Source organism: Neomonachus schauinslandi, chromosome 4, assembly GCF_002201575.2.
Source record: "Neomonachus schauinslandi chromosome 4, ASM220157v2, whole genome shotgun sequence".
Lineage (NCBI taxonomy): Eukaryota > Metazoa > Chordata > Mammalia > Carnivora > Phocidae > Neomonachus > Neomonachus schauinslandi.
The window spans coordinates 185,004,771-185,017,799 of record NC_058406.1 but is presented as its reverse complement, the minus strand read 5'-3'; the positions used below and the strand labels follow the sequence as shown (position 1 = coordinate 185,017,799).

General features: G+C 49.4%; 1 protein-coding gene across 13 annotated transcripts in view; it reads left to right on the top strand.

Annotated features, from left to right (window-relative positions):
- The window catches only part of PTK2 (protein tyrosine kinase 2), a 234,875-nt gene that overhangs the window by 192,439 nt on the left and 29,407 nt on the right, over nt 1-13,029 (top strand). For all 13 annotated transcript variants that reach the window (XM_021688823.1, XM_021688822.1, XM_044914687.1 and 10 more), the window contains 2 exons: nt 4,507-4,618; nt 12,146-12,232. In XM_021688823.1, the coding sequence (XP_021544498.1) occupies nt 4,507-4,618; nt 12,146-12,232 (199 nt within the window). The remainder of the gene's footprint in view (nt 1-4,506; nt 4,619-12,145; nt 12,233-13,029) is intronic.

The following is a 13,029-nucleotide window of genomic DNA, read 5'->3' as shown; positions in this document are numbered from 1 at the left end:
ATTTTATGACTAGTGTCTGTTGTCTGGTGAATGGCCGTTAAACAGGGTCTCATCCAGGGCCCCTCGCCCTCGGTGCCAGCCCCGCGTCATAGTCCAGCTGCTGTGGGTTGCTCTCCTATTCAGTCACAGGGTTGCTTCTTATGTCATTGTCCATAGTTGCTATCTGCAAGAGGGTTCATCAAATAGTTGCTATGCAGACTTGCCAGGAATAGAAAGAGGTCACTATTTTTAAAGAAAGATTTTAGTAGAAATCACATTTTTTAAAAATAATTTTGAGATGGGCAGTGCCACCACCATACAAAAGTGCATTATTTCCTGCAGTTTGAGATTCATGAAGAGAAATGCAGTTTTGATGCATTCATGAACTAGACATCCAGTCTGCTCTGCCCGTTTGTAAGAGAAAAGAGCAGAGGTGTACGCTATAGCCCTATGGCTTTGCATTTAGCCACAGGTCAGCCACTTAGTGATATGCCATCCATGACTGCATCTCAAGGCTCCAGACTTGTTTTCTGCAAAGATATCAGGCGGGGTTTTTTGTTAAAAGGTCAGTTCCATTCCTTTGTGGTGAGGCAATGTTGGGTAATTATAAGAGATCATGTTTCAAAACTGGTATTCCCGTGAACTTGCCAAAACGAGCTCTTTCCCTCTTGGCTTTTTTCCCTCCCAATTTCTTGCTGCTCTTTCTCTGGATGTTTTCCAGATTCACCTAAGTAGCCTATCAACCCAGGCTGATTTTGTGATGCTTAGGTGATTAAAGTCCACTCTTTTTTTTTTTTTGAAAGATTTTATTTATTTATTTGACAGAGAGAGAGAGAACCCAAGTAGGCAGAGGGGGAGGGAGAAGCAGGCTCCCTGCTGAGCAGGGAGCCCACCACGGGGCTCGATCCCAGGACCCCGGGATCATGACCTGAGCTGAAGGCAGCTGCTTAACCGACTGAGCCACCCAGGAGCCCCTGAAGTCCAATCTTTAAGAAAACGTTATTTGAGCAAAGAGTATTTCTTATATTTAAAAGAAGAAATGGTTTGCAGTTTCAGAGAGAACAACAGTAGTGCATCACTCACAGGGAAATGCCAGAAATTAGAGAAAACCTTTCTTTCCTGGTGGTAAAAGATCAGGTAAAAGTACGGAGCTAACTAACATTTACTTCAAAGCTTTACTGGTTTTTTTCCATGTACTTTATTTCCCACCCTAACAATGGGTAGGGTAGACAGTATTATTCTCATTTCTGAATGAGTGAACACGTTGAAAGAGGCAAGGAGGCCTGCCCCACAGAAGCCGGCAGACGTGCGGTTTCTAGCTTGTTGCCCACAGCTTGGATGGCTCAATTATCAGCCACTCAGGACCGATTGCCCTTTTCCACTCTAAAGCTGGTCTGGGTTGAAGATTTGTTTTTGCATCTTAGCTCAGTGCTGGAAACGAGGAACCTATTAGACCCCTTTCTTACTCTCCATGAAAATACTTTAGAAGTGAAATCACACTTTGTCGCTCCAGAACGGAAATTTCATCAGACCTCTCCATGCTAGCTGGTGGAGAGCGTGAGAGCAGGTTTCCCTGGAAGCACTGCAGGCCCAGAGAACAGTCAGCAGCCCCACACGCTCTGTGTCCTTGTCCTCCAGGTCGATGACTTTGATGACTGTGTCTGTTGATGTGGGGGGAAGTGAGGGGAAAAAAAAGAAACACCATGTAAAGCCCTGCTTTCCCCTTCACACATCTCACTAGATGGGACTGGTGGGTGACCACAGGCAGGATGGCCACGTGTCCTACCGTCTGTAAGGAGCAGCCCGAGCTTTCCCCGGTTCATCTACTTTGAAGTTTGAGCCCTAGAAACCGCCGTCCCCAGAGAAACCATGGCGGCTTATTGCCAGCTCACATCAGGCAGCCAGACTCTTTCACATGGAATGTATTGCTACTAAAAATATTTGCAGTTTGGGAAAGTATGTTTAAATTTGACCTCCTTGACCCTCTGCACATTCTGGTTTCTTGCTCCGGGCTCTGCAGCAGCTTTAAAGAGAGAAGTTCAGAAACGTCTCCGTGTGTACCCGTACTCCGTCTGTGGGATAGCCCTCCCATTGTAAAAACATCTTTTATGGGTTATTTACACTCTTGACTGCTCTGAGCAACAAATGATGGTTTCTCAGAAGCATTTTGACATGTTCTTTTTGGTATGAGAACCAAGTACTGAGATCAAAGTACTCCCATCCCCGTTACCACTGTTCTGCCGGGGGTGCGGCTGGCAGGTTCGGGGAAAGAGAGGCCTCGGTGCCAGTCATGTGCACACGCTGTAAACCGACAGGGAAGCAGGGTCCGAGCGGGACAGCGGCGAGACTCGGACAGTCTAACCCCACAGTGCAGCCAAGTGGTGTGTGTGCTTGAGTGGTAGAAGGGCCTCCCTGAAGGATTCAGACAGTCGATTCGGGAGGTCGGAGAGCAGGGGAGAGGGAATGTGGAAGAACCAGGGCGGACGGAGCCTGAGAGGGTCTCCTGTGGCAGGGACCTCACAGGATCTTTGGAGGTTTTCATGGGGAACAGTAACCTTAAGACCAGGGAGACCCATTTCACAGAACAATCCATATGACATAAACTGCCTTAATGGGACCTATTTAAAAGGGAGTTCCCATTGTGCTAAAGACTAGGTCGTCGCACGTGGCCTTCTCAGAGCTTGCCTGTTTTTCAGTTATTTGAAGAAGCTGGAAAAAAGGACAAATTTCTTGACTTTTTTTTTTTTACCTGATTTTTATGGATTTTTCAGTTGTTAAAACGATGTTTGGAAATTCAGATTCAGGGTCTATTATTTAGGGCCCTGCATGAGAGAAGCGTGCAGAAAAACTAACCAGGGGCAGCTCCTCTCTCAGGCCAGTGATCTCAGCCTGGGCTCCTGCACCCAGTGTGTCCATCTCAAAGAAGGTGGCCCGCAGTCCTTCCCTGTTGGCGTGCGGTAGGCTTGGTGTCGGCTCCTGTTGGCCACTCAGCTGGTTGGCCCTGCTGGTGTGGCTTCACGGCCCCACTGCCTGTCACGGCTCATGCACACGGCGGTGCTCCAGCATCCGCACTGACTGCGTGTGACAGTGGGCTGTCGGGTCGCAGCGCAGCCCAGTGGGAGCACAAGGCAAGCCGACGGTGCACTGTGGCTGGAGTCCCCATCCCCGGCCCCAGGGCTCGGTCCCCAGCAGCGCTGTCTCGGCGCGCCCCTGGCCAGTCTGGAGCGTGACTCTGATTCTTGCTTTGTCTGGAGCTTGTCAAGGTGCCGTGTTCCTTTCTAAGCTGGGATCGTCCAGCTGGAGCATGAAGAAAACCAAAATCATACTTTCAGGAGGGAGTAGAATCTTTTGGCTGAAAGCTTTCCTCTTAAAGCGCTAAAGTCATCCCGGAGGAAAACATAGCCGTGCCTTTAAAAGAAAAAAAGAACTACGCTTGCATCTGTAGTCAGGGTTTGCTGACTCAGAGCAATCATGAAGTGGATTTGTCCGTCCTTCCCTGACTTAAAGGTGATTGCAGGAGTTAGCTTGTGTGAGAAACCACCCGCTCCAGCCCCAGGCAGGCAGGAATGTCTTTCTGAAACAGTTGAGCAAATTCCCAGATTAGAAAGGGTCTGCTGTAGCTGACCTCACTCTTTCATGAGTAATTCTGGCTGGTTATTGACGGCGCTCCACCCGGAGGCTCGAAACCGTGAATGAGCGTCATTCTCAGAGGCCGAGCGGGGGCTGGCGGCGTGCAGGACAGAGCCGTGGCCGCGGTGAGGCCCAGGGGCACGGGGACCTGGCGCCCGCCGAGCCCCCCGGGGTCCTGCGGCCAGGGGAGCTGGCGGGGGCCCGCTCCGTCTGCGTGCAGGGTGGTTGGCGGCATGGCAGGCGGCCAAGGCTAAGGAGGCGCGCAGCAGTGCCCGAGGAGCGGCGGCCGCGGGCCGGGCGGGGCGGCAGGTAGCCTCTGCCGGGCCGCGGTGAGGAGCGGCGGCCGGCTGCCCGTGTCCTCATTTTCCGGGTGAGATAAAGCACTGGCCAGGCCGAAAGTTCGGGAGACGGTAGTGAGCGGGGTAGGGAGATTATTGGCCAGATTGCGAATTTGTCACCCTGCGTGCTGCTGTGCTCACAGGACGTGGGGCTCTGTGTGCGTGTGAGGAGCCCGTCCCGGCACTTGGCCGTGCTTGACGAAGCCTTGCTTGGGATTTCTCAGGGCAGTTCTATTCTGCTCAAAGTAAACTTGGTGTACAAACATCTTCCCCGCCACCCCCCGCCCCTGGCTCATCTTTGATTTTCCGCAAGCTCTCCTCGTCTTCCCAGCTGTCCTTTTCTTACCTACGGCTGTGCTGAAAACCGACTTGCCGTTGGGACCGAGGCTATTCTAGAGTCATCCTGTGCAGAGTTAAGAAACCTGATCCGATCTCCCTTCCCTTATTGTTTTCCTCTAGCTAGCCAGCTGGTGCTCCTCAGATAAGCCCGGGTGGGGTCTGGTGTGTGCTCGCTCACTCTGGCTGTCAGCTCCCCTTAAACCATGTATTGTCTCTCTAGCACAATCCTGGAGGAGGAGAAGGTTCAGCAAGAAGAACGGATGAGGATGGAGTCCAGAAGACAGGTCACAGTGTCCTGGGACTCCGGAGGGTCCGACGAAGCGCCACCCAAGGTAGCAAAGGCCCCTACCCCCACTTTGGCATTACTCCTGCTAACTTTTGAGGTGGATGGTATGGGCAGCTGCTGTGTGTGGGGAAATAGCCAAGCATCAGGTGGTTCTAGGAATAGTCCTTAGAGCACCACTGCTCCGGCCCGTTTGCCCTGCATGTTACCCTCACGTGCACTCCCTTCCTAATTTGCATTTCAGCCGTAGGCCGGTGTCAGGCTCAAGCCGTTAGATTAGATGTGGTCTTAAAAGCCTCTCCCTTGGCTCCCCACCCCCCATCCTCAGACTTCAGTGAGCACACCAGGTGTGGAGGAGGGTTTCCCTTTGTTGCTTGTCAGGAACCTTGCTAAGGATCGAGTCAGGATGAAAAGCTCAGATGGACTAAAACCAGCCACCTGAATGCTTTACATTTTGCTCTATTTTAAATTGAGTCAAATTGCACCTAACCCCGTTCCTTTAGGGTAGGGTTTGGGTGAGAGCCTTGTGCATTCCCTGCCTGCTGTCCGTGGCTGGCTTCTAGGTATGGGGACTGGAGGCACATTGCATTCGCGTGTTAAGATCTGCGGGCAACAGCCCCAGGCCTTGCCTGTCCACCGTCTTCAAATCCTCAACCTCTGGGAGGTGGCCAAAGCCTTCCCCCGTTGCTCAGCCACACTGTGGCTGAGGTTTTGGACATAGTTGGCCCTTAAACACTCCCATGAGATTAAGAATTCTTTATACACCTTTTGCTTTTGACAGAATGGTATTTTTACACAGTGGTTTACTTGCCATGAATAATCCAGTTTAGAACATTTTCTGGAATGTAAATAGATAATAGGCTTTACCTACTAATTAATGAGCTAAAAATATATTAAGCTGACAATTCTTCATTTTTTTTTTGAAAAATGTTCAGAGGCCCATTAGCACAAAGTACTATTTAAATATTGTACCTATTTTTTTATGATGCCTGAAAGCTTGTATTTTCTTGGTTGGTATTTTCAACTGTGTAACGGTAAACATTATCACACATTTAAAGTGACTACAGGTGACTGACACAATTCTTCAGAATTTTAGAGGTGAAGGGTTCCCTAGTCCAGCCTCCTGAACAAGTAGAAAAACTGAGGCCCAGAGGAGGCAGGCCACACCATCTGTCAACTGGTGTTCCTTTGAGTGAGTTAGTGACAAAACCAGTATGCTTCTGCGTCTCCTGGTTTAACAACAACCAATAAACCCTTAGTTACCCACAGAAAAACTGAGAGAACTGAGAGCCCCTCATCCCAACATGTCCAGCCCTCCCCTTTGTATATACATGTTTGCCTGTTTCTTAACTCAGGAGCAACGGGACAGTGGTCCGGGCCTGGGAGGCGGGAGAGTCTCAAAGCTAGACCTCGGGCCTAGGGGCCAAGTGGATCTCTTCAGAGGGGCTCTGATGACTGGGCAGTCCCCCTGCCTGTTGCCAGCCTCACTCTCCTCGCTGTGCAACAAGCGTGTTAACATCCCTACCCCTCGGGGGTGTGGTGAAGGCCGCGGGAGGTCCTGCGTCTGCGGCCCTTGAGGGAGTCAGGGAGGCGTCAGGTGCTGTACGCACTTGGTGGTGAGCACCACACCTTGCAGCATCCCCCAAAGCCCACAGAATTAAAGAACTTTGTCCATCTCGGCGTTCTCCTATATCTCAGTCTGTAGGATGTTTAATCATTTTCATTTGGCTAAATTTTAGACGCTGTAGTATGAGGTTAGGCTTTTTCTGTTTTAGAATACAAAGACATTTTTTTTCCTGGTTTTGGGACCTTTTTCAAAGTGCCTGTTTTGAGACTCTTCTCTATAATTGGAGATCGTTCTGCCCTTTACAGTGGGTCAGCAGACTCTAGCCCATTGCCTGCTTTTGTGATTACAGTTTTATCGGAATGAATTGCATGCTTCGTTTGTGTCTTGTCCCTGGCTGGTTTCAGGCTGCGGCAGGGTCAGTCAGAGCGTGGCTGCACAGATTAAAATATCCACTCTTTGACACTTGGAGGAGAAGGTTGACAACCCGTGGATTAAGTTTGCATGGCTAGAAAATCATCTGCACTAGTGTAAATATACAGATGCTTGTTGAACATAAACAAATACACTAATTATTTGGCTCCCTTGCCAGTCAGAACCAGGTCTGGATGCGGTGTTTTCCCTTCTCTGTGGTAGAATCAGACTCTGCTCATATGGGCACCGTATTTGGCCCAGCTGCAAGTAAGTCCCTCGTCTCCAGGATGCTAGCCTAGCGTTGCGTCCTGCAGTTTCCTCCACCCTGTGAAGTGGGAACTCTGGAGCCTCATCAGTCTTTATAGTACTGTGCTGTCTTTGGACAGCAAACTCCATTTTCTTCAGTTCACGTAGGATTTTGGCTTTTATAGATGAATGTTATGTACTAATAAAATCTGTAATGCAGCCTAGTTAGTTTTTTAAAGTGAAATATTTTTCTCTCCCACATTCAAGATTCAGAATTAAAAGCTTAGTCTGCCTTCGGCTCAGCTCATGATCCCAGGTCTTGGGCTCGAGCCCCACACGGAGCTCCCTGCCCAGCAGGGAGCCTGCTTCTCCCTCTGCCGCTGCCCCTGCTTCTGCGCTCTCTCTCTCTCTCTCTCTCTCTCTGTTTCTCAAATAAATAAAATCTTTAAAAAATTTTAAAATCTTAGTTATAAGACTTAATGGCAAAAGCATTATGACTGCAAAGCTAATTATTTTTTTTTTTTAAAGATTTTATTTATTTATTTGAGAGCGAGAATGAGAGAGAGAGAGAGAGCATGAGAGGGGGAGGGTCAGAGGGAGAAGCAGACTCCCCGCCAAGCAGGGAGCCCGATGCGGGACTCGATCCCGGGACTCCAGGATCATGACCTGAGCCGAAGGCAGTCACTTAACCAACTGAGCCACCCGGGCGCCCCTGCAAAGCTAATTATTAAAAACATGTTACCAATTTCTTCATCGGTACTTAATACCAATTTTTTCACACAATAATAATCTTCAGAGGAGTGCAGCCTGGGTTCATTTCATTGCTGCAAGTTGTCCTGCATGTCCCCATTGGATCAGTGGAGAGCCTCTGGCTAAAAATATCCTTTTTGGCAGTTTTGAAAATATATTTCTTGGACCTCTGGGTCCCCAAGACCATTTGAGAGGGCCGTGAGAGCAAAACCCGTTTCATAATAATGTCCACGTGTCGTTGGCCTCATCCGTTCTGCTGGCATTTGAGGTCCTCTTGCAGACGTAACAGTGAACGAAGCCGCGGTCACCTTGGCACACGCCCGGGCAATGGTGCCATACCGTGCTGGTCATCACTCTGTTCGCCACCGTGCTCACGCAAGAAAGAGACGCCAGGGTGCTGAAGAATGACCTTGATGAGGCGGTCACAGGCCTTCTGTGGGAGGAAACAGCAAGCACAGGGAAGACGCTGTGCAGCTGAGTTGTGGAACTAACCACTTTTCTCATGGAAAACCAGTTTTTCTCGAAAGTAGAGTGGGCGGACGCTGTGGTTGTTCGGAGTTGGGCATTTGGTAGACATTTTCTCAAAAAAGAAAGAAGTGAGACTGTGTCATCAAGGAGAACAACTGATAGCTTGTTGCCGATGATAAAATTTTAGTTTTCAAGCAAAAATTAGAATTTTGAAAAACATCCATCACCATGACCTTGACAGCGTCCCAACTCTGAGACTTTTCTGATGAGTTCAAAGTGACATTAACAAACGTGATTTTTCCATATGTCCACTGAAAGGAGTCGGCGTTGTGAAGGTCCACGTACCGCAGCGACTCGCATTCTCCACATGATCGCTGCAGGACGTCACAGAATCACACGTAGGTAGAAGATCCATTCACAGTACAAGACGGAGTCACGGATCTTAATTTCATAGATAATGACACTGTTTCAGATTCCACACTGCAGGTCAAGAAACCACCACTTCCTGAGTTGGGGTGTGATATCAGAAACAATGCCCACATCTGTGCCAAGAAACTGTTAGACTCCTGCCTTCCCAGCTGTACAGCCGTGTGAGGCTGGATTTTCTCCATGCGCCGCAGCGTGACAGAGCGGAAGCCCGTGGGAGAACGGGTGGCCTCCTGCTAGGCCTGACGTCACGGGAAGTGCATACACGCATGTGATGGGTGCCACTCTGCTCACTGATTTTTTTTTAATAGGTATTTTTTTTAAACATATAATTAGTTCGTTATTTTTAAGTGTTTTAATTTTAATAATGTGAATATTGGTAGATAATATTCCAGCTAAAACCCTTGGAGTCCTCAGTAATTTTTGAAAATATAAAGGGGTCCTGAAAATAAAGCGTTTCAGAGTGGCTGCCTCAGAAGCGTTTCTCAGCCCCAACAGGACCCAGCACTCCACTTCTGTAAGGAGTGTTTTGTGATACCCCGCGCTAGCCCTCAGGTAGAATACACAGATAGTAAAATGACTTCCTAACTTCAGAATGCCAGTTCTTCGGCTACTAACTGCACAAGAAAGCTAAAACACGGGCACACGCCTGCAGGAGACGCTCGGCTGGGATCGCACCCACAGGAGTGGTGAGGTGGCCAGGTGCTGTGCCTGTGTGTGGGCACGCCATAGGGACACAGCTACAAATGCACGGCCCACGGCCACAGCGGAGCGTGGATTTCACTGGTCGTGTGATGTGATTTTCTAGAATGGCGAAAAATCTTGGTAAAGTGCAAACAAAACAAAGTAACATTGTCCGTCAGTAGACACAGGAGTTGCTGTTCCAGGAGGTTCAGTGTCTGAGAAACTATGCCAAGTGTTACTTGGGTTCGGGTTGCAGGCTTTGTTGTTGTTCTACCTCTGTAAGTTCGAGCGGGGCGTCTGAGAGGAGAACGGGCCCTGTCGTCCTGACCCCGGATGCCGGTGGCCGTGCTCAGCAGCTGCGCCCTCTCAGTTACTCCCAACCCCTGGCAGGAGCACCGCCACCTGACTCAGAACCACCGGGTAGGGTGGGTCCGTTTTTCCTTTCTCTTCCTCCTCACTCGGCAGGACTTCAGCGAACACTCCCTCAGCTCCATCACTTGCTTTATTAAAAAATAGTACAACCCAAGTTTGTGTCTTTGAGAAGGAGGGAGTGTCCCTGCTGAATCATAACACTTAGTAGCAAGTGACACTTTGGGTCACGTGCTCGGAGGCCATCTGCAGAGAACCTGACGTGTTGTTCCATCTTCACGAGAGCCCTGTCCCCATTTCCCCGTTGAGAATGCGGAGGCACAGAGAGGTGAGCGGCCCTGACCACACGCCCTGGCCCTCGGGTCCCGAGCCTGCCCCCGCCTGCCATGCCGGCTCCCTGTTTGTAGAGAACACAGCACAGCTCTTCGACGGTACGTGTGCACTCTCCACAGCCACTGTTAGCAGAATCTGATTTTGTGCTACTCTTGGTGCGATAGTTTTGTCTGCCCTAAAGCTGGTCTTCATCTTCCTGTTTTATTTTGAAATGGAACCTTGCACGTGCTCTTTTGCTGTCCACTGAAGTCGGAGTCCCTCGGGGATGTTGTATGGAGATTTTGCCAGTCTCTGGTCAGTTCCTTTTGTTTCTTTTTATTTGTCAAGTCCAAGTGCGCTGGTCATCGAGCAGCATCCCCACGTAGCAGATTTCGGAGCGAGCAGTTCCACCAGTATGGACTGTGCAGCCTGTTCACATTGCCTGAGCTCTCCAAGCCTCAGTTTCATCCTCTGCAGAGCAGAGTGATAATATTCCTGGGTGGCATGCTGTTCAGCTTGTCACGTTGTGTGGGAAGCACCTAGCTCTGTGCACATAGGCCATACTGAGTAAAAGTTTCTTTGTGCGGGTGTTACTTACATGCCACCTCCAGAATCTAAGCCAGGGGACACAGCTGTACAGCTGTCGGTGTGGTTACTGTCCGAATCCTTGGCGCTGCACCCTTCCATGCTTGGACTCTGGGAGGCCTTTCCCAGAGCACCACGCCACGCTTACATGTTAACACATAGCTTTACAACGAGTGCTGCCTCTCCAGTGTCCTACAACAGAAATAGTCGAACTTTGTTGTTTGTTGTTTTTCTTTACCTCTCTTAACCACTTGTTCAAATGAAACCTTTAAAAAATATAAATCTGAAGGGTAGTCCCTTGGGCTTCATGGAACGTACTTTGGAAATTGCCACCCTAGAACACAGGGTAAAGCCTATGACACCCCTTTGATGTCCCTTTCCTGTTCCCAGGGGTCTTGGGGATCCATCCTCATATTTGGGTAGGTTTGGGGCAAACCGCATCTGGGCCACTGAAGTGTCGGCTAAAGGGATGAGGGCACATTTTCCAGCCTCGGAGGTGGAGCAGGCCTGCGGTGGTAGGGCTAGAGCACTGGAAATACATCACAGAGGAGAGCAGAGGACTGGGGTGTCACATCGGGTGGGAGAAAACAAGAGATTTCAGGCACTCTCCAGAGAAGACTCAAAGGACGGGCAGCGGAGACAGTGTGAGCAGAGCGGGCGGGTAGCGAGGCTCCTCCTGGACACCCAGACTTCCTCAGAACTTAATTCGAGCAAAGCGTGTGTTCCTCCAGGACCATGTGCGTCCATAGGAAGAGACAGGGGCTCTTGAGGTGTTTCTTTCCTCCCCTGGACTTGCTGGCACCTAAATCGTCTCCTTTTATTCTGGACTTCATTTGGCTGGAGAACAGTGGGTTTCTGCTCTGTTAAATCCGTCAGATTTAGAAAATTTTGTGGACTTCTATTTCAGACTAAACCATTCTTTTGCTATGAACTTTAAATTCATGTAGGTCGCAAACAGATTGATAATTTTAGACTGGGAGTGACTTCCCAGTCTGTATAGCTCAGCTCCTGTCTGATAGACGCAGACACCATTCGGCTCCCCACTTGCCCGGTCACAGGGCCAGGAAGCCACAGAGCCAAATGAACTCCCTGCTCCGAAAGCCTTCCGATTCGCATTTCCTTGGTGCCGGAAGGTGTCACGCATCTTGTTGGCCCCTGATAGATCTCCCTCGGGTCCGCTCAAGTCCTTTGCCCACCGTTTATTCAGATTATTTATCATTTTATTGTTGAGCTCCAGGAGTTCTTTGTATATCTCTGCATATGATTCTCTCATACATACCTGATATGCAAATGTTTTCTTCCGCTCTGTGGGTTGTCTCTTCTTGGTGGTGCCATTTGCAGCACAGAAGCTTTTAATTTGGACGATGTGTAATTTATCTTTTTTGTTCTTATTGATTGAGCTTTTGGTGTCCTGTCTACAAAACCTTTGCCTACCCAGGGTTACAAAGACTGGCCCGTTCTCTAAGAGTTTTATAGTTTTACCTCTTACATTTAGATCCGTGATCCATTTTGAGTTAATCTGTGTGTGTATTGTGGGGAAGGGGCCCGGCTTCGTGTTTTCACATGGGGATACCCTGCTGTCCCGGACGTTTGTGGGAAAGACTGTTTTCCCCACTGAAGTGTCTGGATGCTCTTTATCATTCTTTCCAACTAAAGTCTTTTAGAGAAATGCCTTTTTCTGTTATTTTCAGTAAAACATAGATTTAACAAAATTTTCAAAACACTCATTCCTATGATGCTCTGTTGATGTGTTCACAGCCCAGCAGACCCGGTTACCCGAGTCCAAGGTCCAGTGAAGGATTTTATCCCAGCCCACAGCACATGGTACAAACCAATCATTACCAGGTACGGCGGCATTACAGACAGAAGACATCTTTCATTCTTCACGCTTGGGGGTGGGGAGGGACATTGTAGATTTTATATTCTTTATTTCTGTATGTAGGAGTATGGTTTGGCAAGCAGAAAGCTAGAGAGAGATCAACCTAATAATTGTCTAAGTGGATGCTGTGTTGACAGCCCGGAGCGCTGTCACTGACCCCTTGGCCTTAAAGCAGCTGGGCAGGTGTCCTGCCCCACGTTCTCTACTCCATTCCTTTCCTCCATTTGGGTGACGTGTGGGGCAAATCCGGTGGCCCCTACTGTATGCAGAGGTAGTGATGAACTGGGTGGTGTTTCTGGAAGGCAAGAATAACATTCAAATTTACCTTAAAAACCAGACAAGAGGCCATCTTGGACAGGTGTGGATAGAGGGTCAGACTTACAGGCAAATATCTTACACAAATTAGGAAAGACGGTCCTTGAAAGAAAAGGGCCAGAAGCAAAGTCAGTAACGTTTTGGTCTTGAGGGGAGAGTATTTGTAAACGCACAGATGTTGTGACAGACGTGTACGCCCGTGTCCCCCACACCACACCAAGACAGAGAACATGTGTGTGGGCCTGGAAGGAGCCCTCCCCTCCCAGTCAGCCGCCTGCTGCCTGGGCACAGCCATTCTCCGACCGTTGCCAGCGACTGGTGTTGCGTGCTCTGGACTCAGAGGAATGGATCACACGGGGTGTCCTCTTGCGTGCTCAGCTGTGTGTACTTGTGGTGTCTTCGAGTGCTCACAACTTTCTAGTGCTGAGCAGTATTCCACAGTGTGGCT